The sequence below is a fragment of the Verticillium nonalfalfae genome (genome assembly GCF_003724135.2).
Source record: "Verticillium nonalfalfae strain VnAa140/NRRL 66861 chromosome Unknown scaffold_119, whole genome shotgun sequence".
Lineage (NCBI taxonomy): Eukaryota > Fungi > Ascomycota > Sordariomycetes > Glomerellales > Plectosphaerellaceae > Verticillium > Verticillium nonalfalfae.
Window position 1 is genome coordinate 67,769 of NW_021167344.1, and position 25,667 is coordinate 93,435.

General features: G+C 54.9%; 11 protein-coding genes across 11 annotated transcripts; 5 read left to right on the top strand and 6 right to left on the bottom strand.

The window, feature by feature from the left end:
• Window positions 1-476: 476 nt before the first annotated feature.
• D7B24_001029 (uncharacterized protein) lies at window positions 477-3,389 on the bottom strand (the record flags this gene model as incomplete). Its single annotated transcript, XM_028635274.1, has 4 exons — window positions 477-1,492; window positions 1,543-2,998; window positions 3,073-3,254; window positions 3,344-3,389. 4 exons carry the CDS (start codon window positions 3,387-3,389, stop codon window positions 477-479), a joined length of 2,700 nt encoding a protein of 899 aa, XP_028492162.1.
• Window positions 3,390-4,999: 1,610 nt separating this feature from the next.
• D7B24_001030 (uncharacterized protein) lies at window positions 5,000-6,565 on the top strand (the record flags this gene model as incomplete). The annotated part of the gene is made up of 3 exons (XM_028635275.1): window positions 5,000-5,282; window positions 5,332-5,544; window positions 5,592-6,565. 3 exons carry the CDS (start codon window positions 5,000-5,002, stop codon window positions 6,563-6,565), a joined length of 1,470 nt encoding a protein of 489 aa, XP_028492163.1.
• Window positions 6,566-6,906: 341 nt separating this feature from the next.
• Window positions 6,907-7,393, bottom strand: D7B24_001031 (uncharacterized protein; the record flags this gene model as incomplete). The annotated part of the gene is made up of 3 exons (XM_028635276.1): window positions 6,907-7,218; window positions 7,295-7,339; window positions 7,391-7,393. The coding sequence occupies 3 exons, from the start codon at window positions 7,391-7,393 to the stop codon at window positions 6,907-6,909; spliced, it is 360 nt and encodes a 119-aa protein (XP_028492164.1).
• A 472-nt stretch (window positions 7,394-7,865) lies between these two features.
• Window positions 7,866-9,687, top strand: CPR2 (Peptidyl-prolyl cis-trans isomerase B; the record flags this gene model as incomplete). Its single annotated transcript, XM_028635277.1, has 5 exons — window positions 7,866-8,320; window positions 8,377-8,528; window positions 8,666-8,843; window positions 9,131-9,398; window positions 9,490-9,687. The coding sequence occupies 5 exons, from the start codon at window positions 7,866-7,868 to the stop codon at window positions 9,685-9,687; spliced, it is 1,251 nt and encodes a 416-aa protein (XP_028492165.1).
• Window positions 9,688-10,071: 384 nt separating this feature from the next.
• On the bottom strand, window positions 10,072-11,066 carry D7B24_001033 (uncharacterized protein; the record flags this gene model as incomplete). The annotated part of the gene is made up of 4 exons (XM_028635278.1): window positions 10,072-10,211; window positions 10,273-10,500; window positions 10,551-10,909; window positions 10,972-11,066. 4 exons carry the CDS (start codon window positions 11,064-11,066, stop codon window positions 10,072-10,074), a joined length of 822 nt encoding a protein of 273 aa, XP_028492166.1.
• An 812-nt stretch (window positions 11,067-11,878) lies between these two features.
• On the top strand, window positions 11,879-12,603 carry D7B24_001034 (uncharacterized protein; the record flags this gene model as incomplete). The annotated part of the gene is made up of 2 exons (XM_028635279.1): window positions 11,879-12,088; window positions 12,148-12,603. 2 exons carry the CDS (start codon window positions 11,879-11,881, stop codon window positions 12,601-12,603), a joined length of 666 nt encoding a protein of 221 aa, XP_028492167.1.
• A 333-nt stretch (window positions 12,604-12,936) lies between these two features.
• On the bottom strand, window positions 12,937-13,590 carry D7B24_001035 (uncharacterized protein; the record flags this gene model as incomplete). The annotated part of the gene is made up of 3 exons (XM_028635280.1): window positions 12,937-13,099; window positions 13,162-13,466; window positions 13,573-13,590. The coding sequence occupies 3 exons, from the start codon at window positions 13,588-13,590 to the stop codon at window positions 12,937-12,939; spliced, it is 486 nt and encodes a 161-aa protein (XP_028492168.1).
• A 502-nt stretch (window positions 13,591-14,092) lies between these two features.
• Window positions 14,093-15,417, top strand: D7B24_001036 (uncharacterized protein; the record flags this gene model as incomplete). The annotated part of the gene is made up of 2 exons (XM_028635281.1): window positions 14,093-14,309; window positions 14,372-15,417. The coding sequence occupies 2 exons, from the start codon at window positions 14,093-14,095 to the stop codon at window positions 15,415-15,417; spliced, it is 1,263 nt and encodes a 420-aa protein (XP_028492169.1).
• A 1,108-nt stretch (window positions 15,418-16,525) lies between these two features.
• On the top strand, window positions 16,526-20,327 carry SET1 (histone methyltransferase set1; the record flags this gene model as incomplete). The annotated part of the gene is made up of 2 exons (XM_028635282.1): window positions 16,526-17,191; window positions 17,277-20,327. 2 exons carry the CDS (start codon window positions 16,526-16,528, stop codon window positions 20,325-20,327), a joined length of 3,717 nt encoding a protein of 1,238 aa, XP_028492170.1.
• A 766-nt stretch (window positions 20,328-21,093) lies between these two features.
• On the bottom strand, window positions 21,094-22,215 carry D7B24_001038 (uncharacterized protein; the record flags this gene model as incomplete). The annotated part of the gene is made up of 2 exons (XM_028635283.1): window positions 21,094-21,904; window positions 21,968-22,215. 2 exons carry the CDS (start codon window positions 22,213-22,215, stop codon window positions 21,094-21,096), a joined length of 1,059 nt encoding a protein of 352 aa, XP_028492171.1.
• A 428-nt stretch (window positions 22,216-22,643) lies between these two features.
• On the bottom strand, window positions 22,644-23,785 carry D7B24_001039 (uncharacterized protein; the record flags this gene model as incomplete). Its single annotated transcript, XM_028635284.1, has 3 exons — window positions 22,644-23,062; window positions 23,124-23,468; window positions 23,527-23,785. 3 exons carry the CDS (start codon window positions 23,783-23,785, stop codon window positions 22,644-22,646), a joined length of 1,023 nt encoding a protein of 340 aa, XP_028492172.1.
• Between the last annotated feature and the right edge of the window lie 1,882 nt (window positions 23,786-25,667).

Below are 25,667 nucleotides of genomic sequence, written 5' to 3' on the forward strand. Positions count from 1 at the left end.
TTCTTTCTTCTTTGGGGCTCTTTCGTAGAGCACCAGTGATTGTTCCTCTCCCGTGACACGTCATCGACAACAGGTCAAAATCACAGAAACCAGACGAGTTTGAGAATAAGATCAGATTTCAGACAAGAGAGGACGCCTAACCCCTCCCCCCCCCATAGGAGAGCCTGCCATACGAGAGCAGAACCCCGCCAGTCATATCACTCGTCTCGTTTCGGCGCATTGGGCTGGGGGAAGAAAAAGAAGAGTAAAAAAAAAAAAAAAAAACCTGAAAACATTCACGGCGTGCTACTAGTTACAACTCCTCTCTTCCCTTATCTTGACCTCTGCCTCTCCTTCTATACGTGGAATCATATCGGGACAACAGTCCAGGCGAGGGCGGATTCGTCATGCGCGCCGCCTCTCGACCGACGGCCTACTACTCCCATGGTGCTTCTTGATTTTTCAGAACAAGGTGCACAGGGGGACATGTGTCGTGCTCAGTTGTCCATGGGCTTGTCCTCGAGCGTGACGCCCCTGGGGGCGATGACCTCGGCATTGCCCGCGCCTGACGAAGCCGTGACGCGCCGACCGCCTGCGAAGCGGGCTCCCGTGCGGCCGAGGCTGTTGCGCTTCTCAATGGGTGAGTCGCTGAGGCCTTCAATCTTGGAGAGCATCGACTCGACGGCGCCGACGGGCGCACCGTTGGCCGGCATCGACTGGCGCTCCTGCGTGCGGCCGCGCGGCGTGTGCTCGGCCGGGCTCGGGCTAGGGGGCACGTCGCCGTTGGGTTCGGGCACCTCGAGCGAGGCCCGCTTGGCGGTCGCCGCGGCGACGGCAGCAGAGCTGTTGGCTGTGGCGCTGGCGATGCTGCCGAGAGATTGGCGGTGGCGGTCCGACGCCGACGTCGGGCTCGTCTGGATAGGGAATCGGGTCTCCGGGCCTCCAACCGAACGGTCGCGGCGGTGACCTGTGCGAGGGCCAGGAGCGGGCGACGTGGCGCGGCTGCGGCCACCCGAAGCCTTCTCGAGCAGGAGCCTATTCCGCTCCTCCATGTTGGCGCGGCGATTGCTCTCGTCGGTACTGATCGCGCGAGGGCGGTTGCCACCGCCGCCGGCACCAATGCTGCCTCCACCAGCGTTGAGTGAGTTACCGGCGGACATACGCTTGAGCTCCGTAAAGATGGGTTCCTTGTACTGGAAAAGGTCGCGGATGAGGCGGTAGGCGTGCTTCTCCTCCATTGTGAGGGAGGTTTCGGTGCGCGGGCGGAGGATGCAGGGGGCGAGCGTTGTGGCGAGGGCGTTTACATACTCCTCGTCAGCCGAGGTAAGGTCGATGAGGCGGGTGAAGTGGTTCATGCAGGCGTCGAGGGTGGCAATGTTAGTGAGACGAAGCTGGGCGAGTGTCTGCTGAAGAATAGATATCCTCGAGGCTTCTGACGTTTCTGCGGATTGTGCGGACTGTGCTGTGTAAACCTGGCGGACGATCTCATACATGTGAGCGGAGACGAGGGAATCTTGTAAATATCAGCAAGAGTAATCCAAAAGCGCATCCCGAACTACTTACCGGGAAGTTCGAGGAGGTACAGCTTGAGCAAGCTGGCCACGGTCGGTATGTCAAACTCGCTGAGAATTTCTGGCGAAAGCGGCTTGCCGTCGTTTATTCTGGAGCGGAGCTTATGTGTGTGCGTCAGCGGAACGTCCACTAGCCAGACATCCCGCCTGGTTTTGTCGCCTTCTAGTTCAGGGTATTGGTTGTCGAGATAGGTGAGGAGCGTTGTGACGACAATGGGGACGCGCTTCTTATCCGCCTTAGCTCTAGCCTCGAGATCCACGCCAAAGGTCTGCTCGTCGACCTTGTTGTAGTAATTCTCGTACACAACAACCTTGGGGTGGAAGCCGCCAGTGCGATAGTTCTCCAAGAGGTAGCGCAGATCGCTGGCAGGTTGTACCGTCTCCTGGAACAGCATCATGTTGTCGACGGCCGACTGAAGCGTCGGGATGACGTTGCTGATGGTGCCTGAAAAGTCCAAAACGACAGTCTTGACAGCCTTGAGCCTGTCTAGCTCGCAACGCTCGAGGAAACGGAGGTGAAGGAAAATATTCTCCTCGAGGTCGCATCGAAGCTCGTCGAGCTTGCGCACGGCCGCCTTGTACTTGTCGTCAGCCTCGCGGGCCTCGCGGCGCAGGCGGTCAGCCGGCGTTTCATTGGGATGCGCGTTGTTGAGAACGTTCCAGTTGGCGAGATATTCGCTGACGGTACCTACAACGGGAGAATCGGAGCCGCCGTCGGAACCTGGCATGGAAAATGTCCTCCCAAGCGTCTTCTTGTTCTCCGGTACACCCGCCATCTGGAAAGCCTTGGTCTTCCACTGATACATCATCTTGGAACTGTTGGCGAAGCTGTTGCCGACGTTGCCAATTAGTCGCAGAAACCCGTTAGAGATCAGATCCTGGCCAATCCTCTCGGCGTAGCTGATGCTGGTGGTACCCATGTTGCGCTGAAGATATTCGACAATGTCGGTGCCGGGCGATGTGTTTTGGTAGGTTCCCATAATTGGCACCTTGTGCTCGCCCAGCGGGATCGTGTTCAGCATGTGAGCGAGAATCTTCTTCATCTGTTCAGGTTGATAGACTTCATCGCCAATTTCAATGGGCTCATCATCTTCTTCGGGAATCTCGGGCTCCTTGTTCTCGGAAACTTTGATCTCGGGGATGTTGCTGGCCGTGACAGCATTAGGGCTCGTTTCGGGATCTTGGAAGGCGAGTTTGTTCTCCTCCTCGATATCTTCGACGAGACGACACTTGTTAAAGTAGTTGCTCCGCAGCTTCTTGGCCAGCTCAGCCTGACGGTCGTGTGCCTTGATGCGCGTCTGCAGATCGTCTTGGGAATCTTGAATGCGAGATTCGTGGGCGTCGCACCAGCGAGTGAAGGGGTTCACGACGAGGTCACGGATGCTCTGAGCAATTTTCTTGTGGCTTCGGGCCGCATCTTCCATCTCGATTCGGACGCCGTCGTAGGCCTTGTGGTAAGAGCATTAGCAAAAGGATTTCTTTTTCCCCCGAAATATCGTGAAGGCTGGATCTCTTCATGTACCTTGCGGACGGTGGCACCATCATCTCTAGCGAAGCCGCCTTGGATTCGGTCGGAAGCTGGCGCAATGTCGCTAAGCCTGGTGCCGTAGAGATCTTCGGCTTCGGCTCGCATGCGGGCGATGGTCAATATCTGCCGGTTCTCGAGGACGCCCTGCTGCAGCTTGCCAAACAGGACCCCGAGGCCTGGTGAGGCGTCAGCGACTGCGGCTTGGGGAAGGGGCGACGAGCAATATCGTCAATCGCGGTGGCGCATTCGGCTCAGCCTAACTTACCGGCGGCATAGTCTGTCGACCAGAAAGACTCTGCGAAGCCCGGCATGGTGGAGAGTTGTGAGCCAAGTTGAGGTATGACGTCAAGGGCAATAGTCGCGATGCGACAAAAAATAAGGCAGGCAAACAGAAACAAAGGGTGCAAGGGAAGGGACAGAGGAGGCCCGAGGCAGAAAGATGCGAAGTAAAAGAAGTGGGCTAGATGTCTTGATCTCACACGGCCATGAATGGACGATCGATTTGGCGGTTGGATGAAATGCAAGGGGCTAGGAGAGATGTTTCGTTTCGGCCTGGTTCGCGGGTATCGTGTCGGGGGTACGTATGCGCCAGGCAAGGATCGTCGATGGGCGTCACCAGTGGTGTTACACTTCGTGTCGTCGTGGCGAAGGGGTGGTTGGGGGAGGGCGATGAGGAAGAAATCAATGTTGTCGTGTCGTGATAGCCAGCCGAAGAAAATGAGTGACCAAGGTGTATGCTTCGTGGTCTGAAGAGGCTGCCCTGGACAGGACAAGGCCCGGACATTGAAGAGAAGAACTACTGCAGGCTGAGTCGTGTTCGCCCCTGGTGTGTTGCTCTTGCTGCTGCTATTCCAGGGCCCTTTCTGGGTCTGTTCAGGGGTCGATGCGCAGGAGGTCGTCAGCCGCCCAGCCCAAGGGAAGCATGGGGCGGCACGTCCACCCAGATACCTAGGTACCTACCTAAGGTACCTACCTACTTGCAGCTCTTCTCGTGTCGCGAGCAGGCAGCCTGATGTGGGGGGGTGAGCAAACCAGGGTTGACAGCGCAGCTACAGGCGCTTGGGGCCTTGTGTATCATCTCTCATTGGTTCAAGGCATCGAGTTGGCTCTGGAGCGACAGCATGGGGAAAGCTTCCAAGGCTGTTTCGGCGCGGGAGTCCCTGCTGGTGTCCCTGAGAGCCCCTCCCAAGAGGCCGCCGAGTGCCCTGAGTTGTGGTGCATACAGTTGCCGCCAGGTGCATGCCCACAGCCTTTCGTCTGAACTTGCTGTGTTGGAACCCAGGTACAGCTTTGAAGCCGCATCATCGTCATTTCACTACACGCAAACTAACTATGGCGATGCACCGACAGCTTCATGCTTCTGGGCTCGGCCTGCAAGCAAGACTGCTAAGGCCACGATGTTCTTAAGTGCCCTGGGTCTAGACTCACATTTCATAACTGTATTTGCCGCATGGACTCGCAGGACTCTCTGGTGATGTTTGAAAAGGGTCAACTGCTCAGGAAATTGCACGGCTGACTAACGGGTCTACCTCAAGACGGAATGCTGCTTGGATCAGTTCAGTATTCGTCATCAGCCACCTTGATCTTTGAGCTCTACATTTTCCCTTACGACAATTCGCTTTGTCCTTGCACTAGTTGACGGTCACCTGTTTGATTATTGAAGAATCTCCATCCACACAGTCTGAATTGTTTTGAAAGCTTGGGTCAGGTAAGGTTCTTCCCAAGCTGTCCACCTTTTCACGAAGCATGAAGTCTACTGCGGGTTGGAGACCAATGATGCCCTCGCGGCCCATCTAGATGCATCAACCACTGAGGACTGGCGGAAACGGCCCCATTGGCTCGGGCTTAAATAAAGAGCAGTCGAGCCTTTAACGTGAATGACTCTAAACAAATGATAGTTACTGACGATCGATCTCCTAGCATGGCCCAGCACAAATATCATCGGCTTAACAGAGCCGAAGACCAGTCCATGCTTGGCTCGGTTGAAATTCATTACCCCAAGGAACTGGGAGATGACGAATTCGTCCCGGGCCCCAAAGCTCGATCTCTCGCCATTAAGCGACTGATTGCTGCCATTGTCATCGTACTTGTCATCGGCTTGTCCATCTCGAAGCCGCTCGCATTCTGGTGTCACAAATCTCGACATGGGCCTCTAACATACGAGGAACGGGCTCAAAAGATCTTGAAAGAAACTCCCCTGATTGGTATGTGATCCGAGAGCCGGTCCTTGTATGTCTCCTTACCCTCAAGCAGACGGACATAATGACTTGCCCATCCTTGTTCGATTTCTATACAATAACCACATTGATGGCAAGAACTTCACCGAGCCCTTCGAAAATGGAGGCATGTATGGCCAGGTTGACCTGCCTCGACTGAAGGAGGGTCTCAATGGCGGTGCTTTTTGGAGCGTTTTTACACCCTGTCCCGCTGATGGGAGTAATTTCTCTGATGATAACTACGCCCCTAGTAAGTCCAGCTACTGTTGCTTCGGAAACAATATTGACTGTCTCCAGGTATTCAGATGACACTGCAGCAAATTGACCTCATGACGAGGATCAAAGATGCCTACCCAAATGTCTTCTCCCCCACAGTCAACAGCAGCACGGCACTAAAGGCGTTCAAGGACGGCCAGCTCATCTCACCACTAGGCGTTGAAGGCCTGCACCAGATCGGCAACTCCGCCGCCAACCTGCGCACGTACTATAACCTCGGTGTGCGCTACTCGACACTCACCCACAACTGTCATAACAAATTTGCCGATGCTGCTATCCTGGAGAATCCTCTTCGCAAGGCCGAGCCTCACTGGCACGGCGTCAGCCGTCTCGGCCGCCGTCTCGTCAACGAGATGAACCGCCTCGGCATGTTTGTCGACCTGTCGCACGTCAGCGAGGACACCATGGTCGACGTTCTCGGTGGGAATGAGACCTGGACCGGCAGCAAGGCGCCAGTCATTTTCTCTCACAGCTCGGCATACAGCGTCTGTCCCCACCCTCGTAACGTCAAGGACCATGTCTTGCACCTAGTGAAAGAACGCGATTCTCTGGTCATGGTCAACTTCAGCCCGGATTTTATCTCTTGTGTTGACGCTGGACACGAGAATGGCCTTCCTGACTCTGTCCCGGAGAACGCAAACCTGGGCCAGGTGGTAAAGCACATCCTCCACATTGGCAACCTGATCGGTTTTGACCACGTCGGTTTGGGGTCTGATTTTGATGGCATTCCTACCACGCCTACTGGCCTGGAAGATGTGTCCAAATTTCCCGCATTGGTGACCGAGTTGCTGAAGCAGGGAGTCAGTGATCAAGATGTCTCCAAAGTCGTTGGCGGCAACTTGCTGCGTGTTTGGAAAGAAGTCGATGCCACAGCCGTAAAACTGCAGGCCGCCGGCGAGCCCGTATTGGAAGACGACTTGCCTAGCCTGACCTTCGAAGGCGCAGATTCTAAGGATCCGAAGTCAGGCGCCAAACTTGGATGGGACAGGCGGTAATTCTTTACATAGATGTAGAGACACCACGAGCATCAAGTTGACCAATTAGCCCTCCTACATAATATGAGATCGGAAGCTGCCAGTAGAATCACTCAGAGCCAGGATCATGCGGCGATTCTTTCCCCCGTGGCTACCCTCTAAGTGCGTTCGACTCAGCGGTACATATCATTCAAAACCCACTCATGCATCTTAGATGTGTCTGAATCGTGGTTATTGTTGTTGTACATTGGCCGGCACACATTGCATCCGGATCTCTATCAGAATACACTGAATGGTTACACGCACGGACATCGCTAATGACCGGCTTCGCCGTCATCCATCTCCAATAAAGCCATGTTCGATCACCGTTTCCTGTCCACCCTGTTGAGCTTCTTTGCCGTTTCGATCTGTGTTCTCGTACGCTGGCCTCTCGCCGGCAGGTTCATGGCGTGCCGCCTTCCTCTGTAGCTACCCATATCCTTCAATCTCTGGATATTCTCGCGCAGGACCTTCTTCGCGTCGTTCTCAATCGTCATTACCGACAATTCGGCAGTTAATGAGGTAATGGTCTTGGGTGCCAGGGAGCCGACTTTGGCCCATGGGTGGATGGAGTATTTGGCGAGAATTCGCTGGGAGACGCTGGGACCGAGAGCATAAAAGGATTCGAGAGCTTTCTGTAGTCGGCAGTTAGTCCCTGTCGGAGCGGTATGACGATGCTGAAGGGCGGATAGGAGTGTAGTGTGAATATACCTTCACGAGCTTCTGCTCTGAGAAGTTAACGCCTAGAATGAAAACCTACAAGGTGTCAGTAACAATCCCTACATCCATATGTTTTTGAAGACCAACCATGTTGTCTGGCTCGGGGCGTAGCCAACAATTCGCGTTCAAAGTTCTTTCGCGACAACAGTCCCAAATCGATGGACTGGTTGGATGTCGAGTCGAGTTCGATGCGGACCAAAAATTGAAGGCTGAGCCACAGTGATGTGGCGCATGGGCTACGGCTTATCGTAGTGATAAATCCGATAGTGTCTGGTCGAGCCTGGCGGGACGCAAACCCCCTGCCCCGCACGCCGTGGTCACACCTTCTGCTGTAGTACCGATTCAGTGCTGGTGGCGGGACCTTAGGCGAATGCCTGCAGGGGTCCAAGCTGTGGCCCCCCCTACTTCGCCATCCGTGAGGGGGAGAGTTGAAACGTGGTAGCTTCCGGGACAGTACCAGCTGGCTTTTACCACCTGTTCCACCTACACTACATTGTGAGTTTCCTCCTCGCATAGCATCATCACGAACCAACCCAATTGACTTTCTTGAGCATCCATCAATATGTTCAACTTGCGACGCATCGTCCTCTCCGCCGCTCTGCTCCTCGGAGTCAGCATGGTCTTGTTCGCCCAGACGGCTGAGGCCACCAAGGGCCCCAAGATCACCAACAAGGTCTACTTCGACATTACGCAGGGTGACGAGCCCCTCGGCCGTGTTGTCCTCGGCCTTTACGGCAAGACCGTCCCCAAGACCACCGAGAACTTCCGTGCTCTTGCCACTGGCGAGAAGGGCTTTGGCTACGAGGGATCTAGCTTCCACCGTGTCATCAAGCAGTTCATGATCCAGGGCGGCGACTTCACCAAGGGCGACGGTACTGGTGGCAAGTCCATCTACGGCGAGAAGTTCCCCGACGAGAACTTCAAGCTCAAGCACACCAAGAAGGGTCTTCTGTCCATGGCCAACGCCGGTCCCGACACCAATGGCTCGCAGTTCTTCATTACCACCGTCGTTACCTCGTAAGCTTTCTCCACCTTGCAATGACGGGGACATGAACTGACCGACGAACCAACAGTTGGCTCGACGGCCGCCACGTCGTCTTTGGCGAGGTTCTTGAGGGCTACGAAATTATCGAGAAGATCGAGAACGCTGCCACCCAGCCCGGCGACCGCCCTACCAAGGCTGTTAAGATCGCCAAGAGCGGCGAGCTGGAGGTGCCCCCCGAAGGTATCCACGTGGAACTCTAAGCACAACACGTACTGTAGCCCACCGTTCTTCATACTCCTGTCAAATTGGCATTCTCGTCTTCTGTTCTGCTCTGCTCCCCTTGTCGCGCATGCTGATGCTTGGGGTGTTTGTTGCAGATCTCTACGGGAATGCCCAGTTTGCTTCTGGGCAATCTACCGAGGACACGCCTCTGCATGTTGGTTCTCAGGCTGAGGGCTGGTCGTTCATCCAGAAGGGTCTCCTCTTTGGCGTTGTCCTCGCCGTTGTCGCCATTTACTTCCGCATGAACAAGAAGAACGACTCTTTCCACGAAAAGTCCTTGGCTTAGAAATGCCAGATTACATAGTCGGAAATGGTAGAGCACATATAAGAAGAAAAAACTTTGATCACTACCTGCCTTGTGATGACTGCTCAAGGATGTGTTGGGCTGCAAAACCGCAAATTTTCTAGTTGTTGATCCATATGGGGAGTTTGACGCTTACTGTGAACTTTCGCCCCTCCCCCAGTTGGCTCTCATCACCAAGTGTGGGGTCATGAACCTCACTCAGATAAAAATTTCCCTCCATACCACATCTTCAAAACCCGAGCCTCCTGACCGCCAGCGACTCAAATTTCGAGGGGGCAAAAACACAAATCTCACTACTGAAAATGAAGATTCTCAGCCTTAACTTCTTGACGTGCGCCGTCAAGGCGTGCAAGTCCTCCACCGCCTCGTACCCACTGCACCCCAAGGACGCTGAGCTTGTGCAAGACGAAATTGAGCTGAATGAGCAGATGCTGCTTAACGTGCTGCCCCGCCTGGATTGGACTGCGCTGCGGACAAACGCGACTGAGGCAAGTCATGCTACGTCCTTTTACCATCACGAGATCGTCCTGTTTTCTCACTTTGTCCTCTCTCTCATTCTTGCGTCGATTCGTAACAGCCCCGACACATGTTTTCCACGCTCTAACGTCACCCTAGCTTGGCTTCCCCGAACTCCCTGCCGAGGCGCCTACCGCTGAGGCCCTGCAGAGCGACGAGAAGACGCTAAAGGACTTGCACCACCTTCTCATGGAAACGCAGATCTTGGAGGGCAAGCTCGTGTGCGGCAACTGCGGCCACGAGTACGCTATTCGCGAGGGCATCGCTAACTTCCTGCTCCCGAGCCACCTGGTCTAACTGGCTTCCCTGTCACCCCATACGCGTAATGAGAGATGAAAGACTTGCCCCCTACCCCCCTCCAGAAAACAGCGGCAGTGGGTATGGGAGTGCAGAGTCGCACGGACGGGGCGGTTGTTGTGATGGCGTTCAAAGGCGTTTCAACCGCGGCATGATACGGATTGGGGGCAAATCAAGTCCCTCGACCTTTTCTTCAATTCAGACGCAATTCATACACTCAATGGTTCTCTACAACGAGCAGACGGCCCGCATGGGACAATCGCGCACCCTCCTCCTTGATAATGCCTCATGAACCACCCGTAAACTCCCGTGTCCGTGTCTTATAGATTACATGCTTTGCACAATCGACACAAAGCCTTCTTCTGGCCACAGAGGGCGTAACGCTTAGTTCTGCTTCTTGTGCGCGGCAGGTCCGTTCTCCTTGTCAAATGCGCCGTACGAAACCTCAAGGCTACCGAGGGCACGCAGACCGACGCCGAGGATGGATAGAAGGAGGATAGAGATGACGAGAGCATGGAAAATGCCTGCGCGTGTTAGCTCGTTGTGCCTGGCAAGAAGACTCATAGCAACATGGGGGGCACCTACCAGGCGTGAAGAATTGGTACTTTTCGAAAAGCCCCAACTTCTCCCACTCGGTGTTGTTGTCGGCGCGAGGGGCGGAGACAACGCGAGCACGGAGCCTCTTCAGGTCCTCATGGAGGGGCTCGTTAAACTCCGCTTCGTAGGATGTCTGCTCCGACGGGCTGGTAAGATAGATGACGGTGAAGTCCTCAAGCTCGAGGACCTCATCCAGTGTGATTTTGATAAGCTGGTCTGTGCAAAGGTCAGTCGGAATTCTTTGACTCTGTGATGACGCAGCATACCATTGTCTGCCAGTTGGCTGTCGCGGCCAGAGGAAGAAAGGCCAGGGAGCAGGGTGTTCCAGATCTTAGGAGTTCTGCTTTGCTTGGCGCAGCCGGAGTTGATGTAACCGGTAACAGCGGCAACTTCGACCGCGCCCAGAACCTCTGCCACGCCGTAACGACTGCTGACTTTGTCGCTCGAGATGGCGCTGCAGACGCTAGGGACTTTGCAGCCCTCGCCGCGAATATCGGCCGCGTTCGCGTTCGGCTGAGAGATGACATAGTAGTTCTCGGTCGGGCAGGAGTCGAGGATATTCTGGACGGCGCTCAGGACTTGGGTGCCGGTCTGCAGCTGGGCAGCATCGGGGGTTTGCGCGAACCTGCGGCAAGTCAGTACAACTGGCTAGCTATGCGAAACGAGATGGCCCTAGGCTGCACGTACTTTGCTGTGGAGAGGAGTACGAAGGGGGAAGAGCTGGACAGGGCGCTGGCCGAAGCGGCGAGGGCCAGAAGGCCGGCTTTGTGTGATGTGCGCATGACTGGTAATGTTGCGGTCGACCAGTTGATGCTGTGTACCTAGATGGCAGCCTTGTCGTGATGAAGTCGTTGGCTGAATGACGGTACCTGTTCGAGCTCAGGCCCAGATGCAGGTAAGCGTCACAGCGAGCTGTCTAGGCGCATACTAAACTGCCGAATCACGTGTGGCCGAACCATGCCATTCAGTCTCCATGTGCAAGACAGATGCATTCTAAAGAGAGCAAAATGCCTGATGAGAATAAATTCAATGGTTTCATCGCAATGTAGCGCTACGGATCCAGAGTCATTGTCGTGCAGATACTGCTTAGAATCTAGCTTTGCGAGGTCCTTCACTGCCAGCACCGTGTCGGCTTCCTCGAAGATAGTCCTCTTCTGCTCTGATTGCCTATGAGACCTTATTGCACCAGTTTAAGTTTCGCGATCGGTCACAACGCAACCTCTCATAACCGCGATTTCTGTGCCCCTGCTGCTCGTAACACATGATGGATATGAAATACAACAGGCAGAGACGGAAGCAAGACAGCAGTATGCCAAGAACGACTTCATGCTCATTACAGAGCACAGTTTGCAGCGCATAGAAGCACTACCTTGTAAGAAGTCAGGCCCCAGGTGGTTGCAGCGACAGGGCCCTCTAGCGCGTGGACGGCCATTCCATGGCGAAGCTCCTAGCGCGGGGAGATCCGGCGTAGTGGGTCTGTGCAGCCGCAGGCTGCGATTCTTCAGGTGCAAGCCCGCGCCCAAAAAAAATCCAGCATCAAGCAGCAGACAGTTGCCCAATTAGACCAACTACACCACCACATAGATCGCTCGCAATGTTCGCCCAACCACGAGTAAAGAAAAGCACACTGCCGCCTCCTAAGAAGAGGAAAGCGGCCTCGGCTGTTGAGGAAGTTAACTTTGACTTCGACCAACGCGAGGATTACTTGACGGGGTTCCACAAGCGGAAGCAACAGCGCATCAAGCTTGCGCAAGAACAGGCGGCCAAGAAGGACCGAGAGGAGAAGATCGAAATCAGGAAACAAGTAAGAACGCAATGCACCATATTGCTCAAACGTGTGTATTCTGACATTGGCCGGTATAGGTTAGGGACGACCGCAAGCGCGAAGTAGAAGACCATGTGAACACCGTCAACAAGCTTTTGCGTGAGGCGCAAGCAGCAGATTCAGGCGACGATCAAGAAATCAACGGAGAAGACTTCGAGGAGTGGGATGGCATTGAGGAGAAACAGCCTGAGGTCATAGACTTCGAGGACGAGTACATCGACGAGGACCGCTTCACAACAGTCAAGGTTGAGGCCATCGCAGTTACAAGGGACGGTTTCGAGAAACTGCACGATAACGACGACTCGGAAGACGAGAAGAAAGAGGAGGACGAAGATTCGGAGAAAAAGGGCGCGGAGGAGAAGAAAACTCCCAGGGCGCGCAAGGAGTGGCCCAAGAAGAAGGCGAAGTTCCGATATGAACAAAAGTTCGACCGTCGCATCGAAGAGAGGAGACAGAAGGCTAAAAAGAAGGCGAAATACAAAGGCAAGGAATGATTTGCCTCGGACATCGTAATGATCTCCCGAGCACACGCAGCAGCTGTTGGTGCCTGGCCTGCCTAAGCTTCCGCATAGAGATAATGGATACCCCCGGCTGCCTCACCTCGGCCTCCCTAGGTCATATAACTGTGAAAAGCACAACTGGACGCCCATTTCGCAAAATGCTATACTGTCGCAAATTTGGAAATCGGAGACAACAGTTCCACCGCTGCGGCTCCTGAAGGTTCTCAAATGACTGGAAGTCCATACTGTCACCCTACAACGTCCGCCGCAGGCTCTATCATCAAGAGAGCATACACGCAGCAATAACGTCAACCTCAACAACTTGAATTAGATGTTGCCAATCTCGTTCTGAAGCTCTTCGAGCTCCTTCTTGAGTTCCGTGTGCTTCTTCGCCATCTCCTCGTACTTGGCCTCCCACTGGTCACGCTCGACCTCAAGGGCCTGCACCTTGCGCTCAAAGTGGCCAGCCTTGACGTCGGTCTGACGAAGTCTGTCATTTCTCGTTAGCGGGCATTCTTCTCTGTACTTGGTAGGAGCGTTATCGCAGCGTACTTCTCGTTAGCCTCGCGGAGAGTCTTGTCGGCATCCTCGGCCTCCTCCTCAAGAAGCTGGAGCCTCCGCTGCAGGGTCTCGTTCTGAGTGCCGGTAGTTGTGCTCTCGTCGGCAGCCTTCTTGTGATCCTTAACACTGCCCTCAAGCTTCTCGACTTCGGCCTCGAGAAGACCGTTCTTGTGCTGCAGCGAGGTGATTTCCTGCTCCTTGGACAGGTTCTCCTGCTCGAGAACCTTGACCTTGGACTGGAGCTCCTCAACCTTGGAAGATGCCTCGTCGGCCTCCAGGCGAAGCTGGTTCATTTTCTATGCGCGAAAAGAAACGTCAGCACCGCAACTCGATATAGGGGGTTTTACCCCTCCAGGACAACCAGTGCTAGTGGGGCATCCCCAAAGAAGGCAGGAAGCGTACCTCCTTGATGCGGTCCATGATGTCGGTTTCTGAGGTACGTAGAGTAGCGATGAAAGTGAAAACGAGGCTTTGGCAGCAAGTGTTGTGTCGTAGAGGAAGATCTTGGAATGACGGATGGCTGGGTTGGTAAAGGTGGTGAAGGGGCAGTGGGAGGAAATAACGAAGCACCCCCTCTATGTGCACAGGGCCCCGGTACTGCAGAGCTGGGAGCCAGTCCTCTGACAAGGTGGCCGTGCACCAACAGATCTAGGCAGGGGAATGGTGGGGATGATCAGGCGGGGCGGCTTGAGCTGTGTGTGGCCTTGGCTGATCGCGCACCGCCGACCGTCGCCTACTAGGCTCCTGCTCGGTTAGTTGTCCCGACAACCGTTCCCAAACACATGTTGCCAATTCTTCGCCTCCTATCTGGCCAACAACCAACCGTCCAACAAACATCCAACAACGCAGACCCTGTCCGAGTATCATTCGATAATAATCGCGGAACGACACCTGCGCCAATCGTGCCGCAAGGCTCAACAAAATGCTCGCTCTTCGTGATGAGAACGCGGTCAATGCGGCCCAGACGATCCGGCAGGCTCAAGGAAAGGGGCATCTGGCCCCTAAGACGCCTGGAGCCCGGTACCCCAAGACGCCGTCAGGACATCACGATGAAAACGCCGTTGGTGGGAAGACCATTCTCGGCAAGACGAAAGGCACAATCAATCAGCCGGCTCGTCAGAGACTTGTCACTCCTTCAGGTATGGCTCAGCTACTTCTAGCGTGTCGCACTGCTTGAAAGCAAACTAACGCAGCATATCAGGCACGCAGGCTCGCGCTCCTCTTGGAAACAAAACCACCAATGCGAAAGCGAAGAACGGACAAGTACAAGGTGTGAAGAGTATTGTCAAGGAGCTCGAGAAGACCGACGCCAAACAAAACACAATTCAGAAGCCGAAGAATAAGGGCCCGGCTGTTGACCCTCTAAAGGTTGCTGTTCACATCGACCTGGGTGGGGACGAACATGAGATTGAGCATGCCCCGTTGCGGGTTAAAGACCTGCCTTACGAGTCGGATGTATTCCCTGAAGGTGGTCTGAACTTCAACGGTCTCAAGAAGGAAAACATGTTCAAGGGCTACTACAACCATTTCTACAACCCTCTTGGCGAAGACGGCCTCAGATTCGAGGACCGTAAGCACGAAGAGCGGATGCAGAAAGCTCTCAAGAAGAACGACGAGGAAATTATTCACGACATCGATTCGATGGACTGGTCCGTCTCGGATGTCCCGGAAACCAGGAAACTTGTTCAGAAGAAGACGGCACCAGTAGCCAACCTTACGAAGATGAACGCCAAGCCTTCCGTCAAGTATCCAGCCACAATCAACTCGCGCAGAGCTGCTTCAGCTTTGTCCATGACTGAAGGCTCGACGGTGAGGGCAAAGAAGTTGCCCGACGTCCCCGTTCGAAGGCCTATCTCTTCACTGCTACCTGGTAAAAGAGTCGCCAAAGCACCCACAGCGCCGTCCAAGTCGGTGGCGGCAGAGAGCGCTGTCGGGGAGGCTGCCTCAAGAAGCACCCTTGGTTACACCAAGGGCCGATCCGCTTCCTCGCTGATCAGTGGTCGAGCTCCGATGCCAGGAACGGTCACTGAGACGGCTAGAACCAACCCTCCGACCTCAGCGTCTGCATTGACTATACGACGAGATCCCGCTCCCCAGAAGCGACAAACCACCGAAGAAGAGCAGCAGTCTCTCCAGCGCCTTCAGTTCCTCTCCATCTTTGAACCTGAGGACGACATCGATGTTGTTGGGTCTGCTCCTCAATTTGATAATGACGAGGACGAAGAGTTTGAGTTGAAGCTGGAGTAACGAGTTAAATGATATACCTGGTGGCCTGGGCCTTCTATGTCATACCGGCTTAGCCAAAATCGATATCGCAACTGCGCAGACTGGGATCAAAACAGTGTATCAATAGCGAAAGCTTCTTTTAGGTTCTAATGAATGAATGAGACATGGCCATATCAAATTCCGAGTTTAATTATGGGCGGCACCGGGATCATCACTCAGTGCATGGGACTTGATTTCTGGTCCAGGAACCTTCGTCGGCGTTGCCGCCATCAGAAGCCTGATGTATTGGATGTAGCATGAGCGAAGGTGTGCATGCCCGAAGCAGAGAGGGGAACTGCAGAGCTGGGAAAGAAAAGCTCCGGAGAATGGGCGGGACCATCAACGATACCGCGAGATGGCAGCCATTAGAGACTTGGCACCAAACCAAGCACAATATCGAGACTGCGACAGACAGTGACTGCCATGCATGATGGTATGCCTCAAGATCCAGATACCCAGGCGACAGTGGCCCCAACCTCCTCAAAACGCGAGCTTGCAGGAGGGTCGCGAAAATGCGCGACAGCGCGCGACAGATGGTGGAGTCCAATTAAGTTCCTAGCCCATCACGTGCAGCCCGGCTGACCTGTGTGATCCTCTGAAGACTTGACTCTGGCGTACCATTGCCGCCAATGACGTTCGAAAGTTACCGGCCAACCAGGTACCGCTCTGAGCCTCCACCCAAGCACTGGAGTTGAGGTGGGTGGTCGGCGCTTCGCCATTCCTTGCTCCGTGGCCATCCCTGAAAGACTTTGGACAACACTGCTTCGGCTTCGTCTTTGGTCTGTCGCTCACGTCGCCGATTCAATCCATCAACGCGCAACGGATCGTGCGACAAAGCCCAATAGCCCCTGTCTTTCCATCAAACCTGCGCTTTCCTTGACGCGACAAACACAATCCGACATCTCATACTTCCTGCCAGCTTTCTTGGGCACCCTTGGCTGGTCGCGTGAACATACCCCCAACACAATATCCTTCACGATACAGCCTGTCGCGCATTCCACCCATACGCATGGTGCCCTTCTACGAGTATCATTCGAGAGCTAGGATGCTCGGAGGCTGGGCGAGGAGGTAGAAGCAGCATTCCTTCACGATGACTCGCCAGTCCAGCGCGGGTTTCGCGCAGTTCTTCCCAACTGCCCCGCGGGCAGCCAGGGAGAAGGCTACAGAGCGCGAGAAAGCAAGGCTAAGGACACAAGAGACGGCTGGCTCGTTGCTTGCCTCGCAGCCTGTTGTCCTTGCTGCTCCTGCCGATGGCCTCAATGGCCAAGCCGCACCTACAGACGCAAACCTGGTGAGCGGGTCGCATCACCAAGCAGAGGATCATGGGTCTCCTCTCGGCGAGATCCTGACCGCTGTTGGCTCTGCAAGCTCCCACGCAAGCACAGGTTCATCCATATTCAGCGCAACGACGCGGCAGTCCCTTGCCAGCGGCTTGTCTCAAAACGCAGCTGCAAGCACCGTCACCCCGCTCACTTCAATTGAGTCGCCCTCAGTCTCTGGTCATACACATCCACCGAAGCCGACCACATCCAACTCCCAGATTCCCGACCATCAGCAGTCGTCCACGGCTCACCATAGCCCAGCCCATATGCCGAATGGCTCATCAGATTCATACCCTGCCATTGATCGCGTTCCCGCGCGTGCCCCCGGTCGATCGCGAAAAGGTGTCAAATGCATCTATGACCCGTTACTCGATAAGACACTTTCGAAGGACAAGATCAGGGCCGCCAAGCCAACATTCAAAGAGTTTGGAATGGTACGTTCATCTATACTATACTATACCCACCTTGAAGGGGGGGCGTCATTTGAGGAGCGAATTGAGGCTAATGAGATGAGAGTAGGATGACGATGACGCCCCCCCTTCAGATCCTCGCCTAGCTATGGGCGGGCGATTGAATTACATGAACACCGACTTCCGTCACCACAAGTCTCGCCTCAGGCCCGCCGCATACAACCTGAAACCGTATCCTTTCGAGCCTAAGACCTCCATCGGCCCGGGCCCGCCAACACAGATCGTCGTGATGGGCTTCAACCCGCTCATCAACTTCCAGAAGGTCTTGCAGGCGTTTGCAACTTTTGGCGACATTGCCGAGAGCAGCAACAAGATGCACCCCGAGACAGGAAGCTATCTCGGGTTCGCAACCTTTCGTTACCGGGACTCCCAGCCCAGCCGATCCAGGCCTATGGCCATCAAAGCGATCGACGCTGCTCGGCGCGCCCTGAGGACCATGAATGGTCAACGCATCGAGAGCAACAACATCAAGGTTGAATACGATCCCAATGGCAAGAAAAGTGGCCGTATGCTTGAGGAAACTGTCAATAGGGACAGATCTACCCCAAACCCGTCAAATGTTCGACCTCCGCCAGCTGGGCCCAGAACAACAGCGCCGGAGCCAGCACACGGCCCGCCGCCAATGGCGCCTCGAGGACCTGCGGCGCATAGGCAAACTGCGACGCCAATGCCCACCGGCCCTGGCAGGCCTATTCAACCGATCAAACAACACAGCGTTGTAGAGGATAAGCCGATAGCACCACAGCTAGCTGGCGAGCCCTACATTTTTGTTCCAAGTGCTAAGGTCCCAGTCATGCATACAACTGTTCCACACATGAAGAAGAGACTCAAGGCACACTCTTTTGACGACATTCGTGTCGACCGAACGGGCTACTACATCGTCTTTCCAAGTTCGTCCTTGGGCCGATCTGAAGCAGAGCGATGCTTCAGAAATGTCCACAGAACTGAATTTTTCAACTACGAGTTCTATATGACGCTATGTTTGCCCCCGCTCATGGACGACAAGACCGAAACTACGGCTCATGCACCACGTCGACGAACTCCAAGCCCCGATCGCAAGCGAAAACAAGAAGTGCGGAACAGGGAGGATAACGACCGACGACGTCAAGAGGAAAAGAACGACCTGGAGGAGGAGAAGCGCCAAAGGGCCAAGAATTTTGATCCTGTGCAAGCAGCTCGGGAGGTCATCAGCCATGAATTGGCGGAGCACTTGATCAAGCACATTCGTACGCGGGTAGCAGCACCTGCCCTCACGGCGTTCCTTGACCCCAAGAACCATATTGCGAGACGACGGCAGCTTAATCTCGAGGACCCGATCGAGTCGACGCCCTCGCGCAAGACTGCAACAGGCAACGAAAGCCCCCAGGTCGGCACCCCGAATTCGGGTGCCGATCCTATCGAGAAGCGCACCGGGCGCCTCGAAATATCGGCCCTGCCGCGTATTCGCAAAATCAAGAATCCAGGACAGGCGCAGCAGAGGAACTACGGCTTCACCGATCCCTTTGCCCGGAAACGACCGCCGCAAGCGCGAAACGCCTTCCGCTCCCTCCACCACCGACTCAAAAGCTACGACAGTGATGTCGAATCGGATGATGAAGGCAGGAGATCTGTGGCTCGGGAAACTGAGGAGCCCGAATCTCGTCCTCGTAGCCGTATGAGTACGGATGATGAAGATGATGAAGCGTCGAAGGATGAGCTTGGCTCGTGGGGAGCTGCTGAAGAAGACTCCATGACCGAAGCCAGCTTCGCAGTTGGAACCCTACCCACAAAAAAGCGGAAGCTCGAGCTCGAGGCGCAAACTGCTCTGAAGCGACAGAAGAAGTCCGACGAGGAACTGTTCGGCGTCACTCTCGACCATATCGAGACTGGACTTCCTGTGCATCCCGTGTCGGAAGGTGTCACGCCCGAATGCGATCTGCCCGGCGGCAAAGAAGAGAGTCTATCTCGTTCCGAGACGCCTAGCCTTTTGGCCGGTAAGCTGCTCTCTAAGAAGATCAAATCAAAGAGGAAATCCAAGAAGCAGCTCTTCGAAGAGCGCGAGGCGCTCAAGAAGCATCAGTCTGATATTGAAGGATCTGAGGCGCCCGAAGACCGAGAAACGCCTGCTGCTGAGGACCCCAAGAAATCGGAACCTGTCGAGGAAGAGGAGGCCTATCAACCAGCTGCTGTACCGACGGACCTTAGTTTGTTCGCCTACGAGCCCACGAAGGCACTGCAACTTTCGCAAGATTCGAGCGCTAGCCTTGGACCGCTGCAAGATGTGGAGTTTTCCCCCGCAGACCTTCCCAACTTTGCCAAACTGCAGAAAAGGTTCCCTGTGGCTGATTTCGACGATCCTCTGCTGTGGCTATGGAGGCGAAACCGCGTGCGGGAGGTCAACAACCTGGATCAGTCGGCTGAAAAGAGCCTTGCGATTGAAGGGTACTATGTCCCCAATCCTACAGGTTGCGCCAGGACGGAGCCTATCAAGAAGATTCTCAATTCGGAGAAGTCCAAATACCTACCTCATCACATCAAGGTCCAGAAGGCCAGGGAAGCAAGAGAGGCTCGGGTACAGAAGGACGGCAAGACTGCGCCCACAACTGCTCCTGCTCCTGCCCCTACGAAGGGTAACTCGCGAGCCAATCGTGCCAACAACCGCAGACACGTCACGGCACTGCAAGACGAAATGAAGTCCTCGGGCGATCCCGACGTTTTCAAGTTCAACCAACTCAAGAAGCGCAAGAAGCCAGTCAAGTTTGCCCGTTCTGCGATCCACAACTGGGGTCTCTACACAGAGGAGAACATCAACAAGGACGACATGATCATTGAGTATGTCGGCGAGCAAGTCCGGCAACAGATTTCAGAAATTCGCGAAGTCAGGTACCTCAAGCAGGGCATGGGCAGCAGCTATCTGTTCCGCATTGACGAGAACACGGTCATCGACGCAACGAAGAAGGGCGGCATTGCCCGATTCATCAACCACAGCTGTATGCCCAACTGTACCGCCAAGATTATCAAAGTGGATGGCAGCAAACGCATTGTCATCTATGCACTTCGCGATATTGCACGAAGTAAGTCAAACCCTCCACGGTCTACATTGGGTATCCTCGTATGCTAACAAGATTTGCAGCTGAGGAGTTGACCTACGATTACAAATTTGAGCGAGAGATCGGCAGCCTTGATCGCATTCCATGCCTTTGCGGAACGGCTCTATGCAAAGGCTTCCTCAACTGATGGCCGTTATTGTGTGTGCTTTCGTTTCGTCGGGTGGGGCATTTTGTGCTTTCAAAGTCCGGGTTGCGTTGTTTTCACCTGCCTGCTCTGCTCTATATACGCAGGGTGCCCGGGACGTAAGGGGAGCTTGGAGGGAACAACAAAAAAGCGGTGTACAATGACATTCGACATGCGCCGAGGGGAGCATTCGGGCGTTTTGGGGTCATTTTTTTTATTTGTGTTTTCCAGAGAACTGCAGGCGATGGAGAGGCCTGTGCGAGGCGGGGGTGCACTCCTCACATGGCGTCAACCGCCACGTTTCTTTGCTCTCGACTCGGCAGAAAGATGCCTATGCCGATAATAGGGGCGGCAGTGATCGCTACCAGTGTACATATAAGAGGGCGGGGCTTCTCGCGGCGCACGCTGGGGATGAGAGGCCCGTTTTGCGGTCGCGGTCGGGCTGACATAGAGAGATGCCGTGGTGGTAGCTGGCAGAGGGCCAGCCAGTTGCAGGTTAGGGCATGAGATAGTGAATACCCCATGTCAGGATGAGTTGAAAGTCTTCTTCTTGGCTCGACGTGCAGTGCCTGTGACTGTTTCCGTACCCGTTCGCACGCCTGTCTTGGCCCTCGTCACCGGAGTCTGCCTCGGAGGTCAACAGACGTTCAGGGTCAGACCTCGTGCCCTTCTGCTTCAGCCTGCGCTTTGAGGGCAGAGTTACGAACGAAGGAGCTCAGTGGGTAGAGCGGCCCGCTAAAGTCCATGTCATACCAGTAGTTGACGGCGAGGACAAATCCCTCGTCCTCGGGGATGCAGAACTGCGAGACCTTGTGATACCACATGGCAGGCAGGTAGAGCATGTCGCCGGGCTCGAGCACAACGATCATGGGCCGCGCGAGGTGCGAGTAGGGCGTTGCATTCTCGTCGGGGCGGTCCGGGTCCCAGGTGGCGAAGGGGACATCTTCGGTGCCGTCACCGTCAGGTTCGAGGACGAGGGTGCCGTCATTGTCGGCGTCGGCTCCGCCGCCGGCGCAGCGGCGGCGGTAGGTGGCCGAGCGGAGCGGTCGCTCGTTGACGCAGGGGTGGCAGTGCGGGGGCAGCAGGGCGAAGCGCTTGCGGCCGCGGAGCTGGACGTAGAGGTTCTCGTAGTTGTCCTTGTGGAGGGCCGTCGTGGCGCGGGCGTTGCCGATCCAGAGGTTGAGGGCGTCTGGCTGTGGCTGGTCGAGGGCGATGCGGGCAAAGGGCAGGGAGCGGGGCAAGTGGTCGAGGTGGAAGAGAGGGGCGTACTCGGTGTGGAGGTTCGAGTTTTGGGTCTGGGCGTAGAGGACCTCGGGCGAGACGGCGGTTGGTGGCGAGGAAGAGAGGTCCTCGGCTGTTTGGGCGATGATGGTGTTGAGAAAGGTGTCGAAGCGCTGAGGCTCCTCGTGAGGTTTGGAGAGTGAGAGGATGCCGGTGGGAAGTGGCGTGGGTGCGTCAGCGTTCCTGAAGATCTTGTCAGTGACCACTCGCCGATCTGGTAAGGCTCTGTCACATCGAGCGGCCTACCCGTGTGGAGTGACGGCGACGTTGACGGACTGGCCCTCCAGTGTGTTCAGGAGGAAGTCTTTATCCCATCTCTTGTATGCCTCCCAAGATGTAGCGGCGTTGCGGACGACGAAGGGGGTGTTGCGGGCAACATATCTCATGAACTCCAGAGCGCTGGGCTCATCAGCAAGCTCCTCGATACGGTTGCTGTTGAGCTCATTGTAGGTTTTGATGAGATCGGCTATGTTATCTTCTGGCAATGCGCCCATGTCCGCGAGTTGTGGGGTAGGCTCACCTGTTCGTCGGAAGGTTGTTAGTCGAAGCTGTTCCGTTGAGCGTTCCGATGTTCTTGCCTGATATGGGTGCATTTGTGGTGTGGGGCCATTCTAACCTCACCATTTTACGACCAAACTGCTGTGTTACTACTTCTACTATGGGGGTCCTCAATGCCATGGCACACAATCAGTCGTGTCAGAATCCGATAGTTCATGAGCACTATGCTTTGAGACATAAATCTGCGTCCATCATGCGATAGGGCATTGCTCAATCCGAGACGACCCTTTTCACATCGTCCCGACTGACTTCACATTCAAGTCCAATACAAGGCAACGAGCCAAACCAGCAAAAAGTGGCTAAATGATAATCATACCCTAGGATTCAACCCCATGTAGCCAGCATCTATGCTTCATGAACGCATCTAGGATAGGCCTGCTGCATTATCTTTGACAGACTCTTCCATGCTCCTGAATCCTTGGCCGAACGTCTCTTTCAACAGGCTGTCTGCCCTCTGGGTCGGTACGAAGGTGCAAAGATCCCGAGCGTCATCTGGAAATGCTTCCCAGTTTCTGTCTTTGTGTAGTTTGCGCAATATGTCAATGATACTGTTCATGTTAAAGGGCCCAGCAACGGCGAAAATCCGTTCATTCTGAACCTCAGGGTGAGCCAGTGCAATGACATGAAGGCGTGCATCATCCTGGACATGGACATAGTGCTGAGGCAGGATATGCTCCAGTCCCTTGTAGTCCTTGTCCCAGACTTTCTTAACCCACCCGGCTGTGGTTGGGTAGCCCTGGTGGGCAGTGCTGAGCACTGGGCCAATGTTCGCATTAGGCTGGACTGAAAGTCACCGAGGTCAGTCGCACGTGTCTTTCCACTCTATCGGGCAAGAAGGGCATACTTGTATTGACGATCAATGAAGGATTGTTCTCCTCGGCCCACTTGGCGATGGCTCGCTCTGCTTCCACTTTACTGCAGGCATACACCGATGTGCCGTCCGGATCTGGTTGCCAGGCGCGCTCGACAGCTTCGTCGTTGAACGTGTCTGCCGTGACAGAAAAGCGTTTTCCTGGCTTGGGCAACGTCACTGCGAAGGAAGACGAGGTGAAGACGAATCTCTTCATGCACGGCTCTTTGGCTGATGCCTTGAGCGCGTTAAGGGCTCCAGCAACAGCCCGAGGTATGGCGATTTTGGGGTCTGACACTCCTGTCATGTCGTTTGCCACATGAATGAAACCAGACGCTCCTGTTGATGCCCGAGAATGTTATCAACGTCATGGGAGCGCACAGGCGTGGGTTCATACCTGCAACGGCATCGTCGAAAGCACCATCGACATCCATGTCTGGTACCTGAATGAGCTCGAATTTCTCCGGCCCGTACTGCTTTGCGAAGAACTCGTTCATCCACGCACTCCTTTGCAGATTTCGGGTAGTGCCTCGGACCTTGTAGCCTGCGGCAAGTACCTGGTCTACGATGTGAGATCCAATGAAGCCACTGGCTCCAGAGATGACGACAACGCTGCCGTACGGCACGGCTGGCTCCTTGATACTGGGAATGCCCATGGTTGACTTCAAGGTCGTATTGTTTTGGAGGGTTCAAAGAGCTCAGGATCGGTGAAGTTATGGTGGTTAATGTTTGAATAGAAAAGTACGGGCAATCAGCTCGAATACTTGGATGCACAATGATAAAAGACGCCGATCAGGTACAGTCTATGACACAATATGTGACCGATGATCCTCCCGGGCTGCAGGACAACCCCGCTATCCCCTACTGAGCAAGAAACCACCAAATACCGTCGTCTTGACCATCAAACTTGGGGGCGTCGACCCTAATGAAAGGGTTGGCTATATCGTTTTATTATCACCGAGGGAAATATCTTGTTGAATGTGTTGTCATTGTCTGGCGTATTGGGGGGTAACCAACCTGGTCAGCACTCTTTCCATATCAGTCAGGTCATCAGCCTTGTATGCCAGCTGCTTCCTGTCACAAGCAGGTACACCACCAGGGGACACAAGCCGATTTTCTCAAAGCTGTTGCCGACAAGGTGATATGCTGAGGACGAAGGAGGGACCTTATTGTGGCAGGCAGGCAGGCAGGCAGGCAGGCACCATGGAGCTGGGTATCATCATAAATTCTGGTGCTACCAGAGGTCCTAGGGAACCCTTGACTCCAATACCTACCTACCGTACCTCAGATAGGTAGGACCCTGCTTACTCGGCACACATCGTTTGACGCGGCAAACATGGACGAAACGACAATGGAACATTCGGCATGTCCCAATCCATGGGAACCAACCACAGCCAGCGACTGCATGTGTCCGTTTTCGCTTCCACCGATCACAGGGTCTGGCGTGTTGGGGTCCTTGCGGCACGCTGGCCCACCAATCAGACCGTGGCACTCTGTGGGAAATGGCCTGACTTCTGAGCGGGCTCAGCTGATTATGATGATGCTCGAAGACATGCCATTTCACGAGAAGCCAGAATTGGGGCCTGGACCATGTGGCATCCCGTACGTGAGTGCAGATGCCATTCAGAAAAGGCGCTGATCGAAACGTGGCAATCTTGATTAGATGGCCGTGTTCGGGAGACCAGGGAACATATAACGAACCCGTCCCTCCCACATTTTTGACAAGGCGTCCATCGGGTCGCTGCGATCCTCCGCTCCCTGGAGCCGCCGACCTCTGTGTTTTCGAGCTCTCACTTGTTGCTTGAGAGATAGCGTGCAAAGGAGACATCAGCGAACTCCGACCGCCGAGTCCTGGACATGGAGGCACCCCAATCGAAACGTCCACCACAGGGTCCATCCCCTCCTCGAACAGGAACAGCCAAGCCACGATTTGCGCAGCAAACATGACGGGCAAGGCTTCCATTGGTTCTTGCGCAGCAGCCGTCTCGTGTGTTTGGGTGCTTGATTGAGAGGCCCCTCGACACTAGGCACACATCGACGCGAGACAAAACCGAGTCCTTCAAGCGAAGGAGAGAATTGACACGCCTCTCACGACCAACGAAGGGAAGCTGCAAAGCACAGCCCTCGCGACCTTCTGCTGTCCAACCCCCCCCGAAGCCCTTTCGAGTCTCGATTGTGGCCCCGGCGACAGGCAACTCGAGAGGAGAGTGGGAGAGGAGACGTCAGTGGCACAGCCCCAACAAACTACCTATGGGACAGTGTCTCGACATGTTTCACTGACTGGAGAAGTGCGTGCCGAGCTGCCTAGCGGAATCTTGCCAGGGTTTTAGGCCCCTTTACAAGTCATTTCGAGGTTGGGCTGCCAGAGATGCATCAGACGGATGATCAATCGACGCTTGGCAGGTTCTAAGCAGAGGGCAGCGGAGATCTAAGCTGATCCAAAGCAGATCCAAAGCAGGGCCAAGCGAAGATGGGACGCTGTTCAGGCGACTCTAGACCCTCGGTCTAGGTAACGCAGGTAGGTGGGCGGCCCAGACC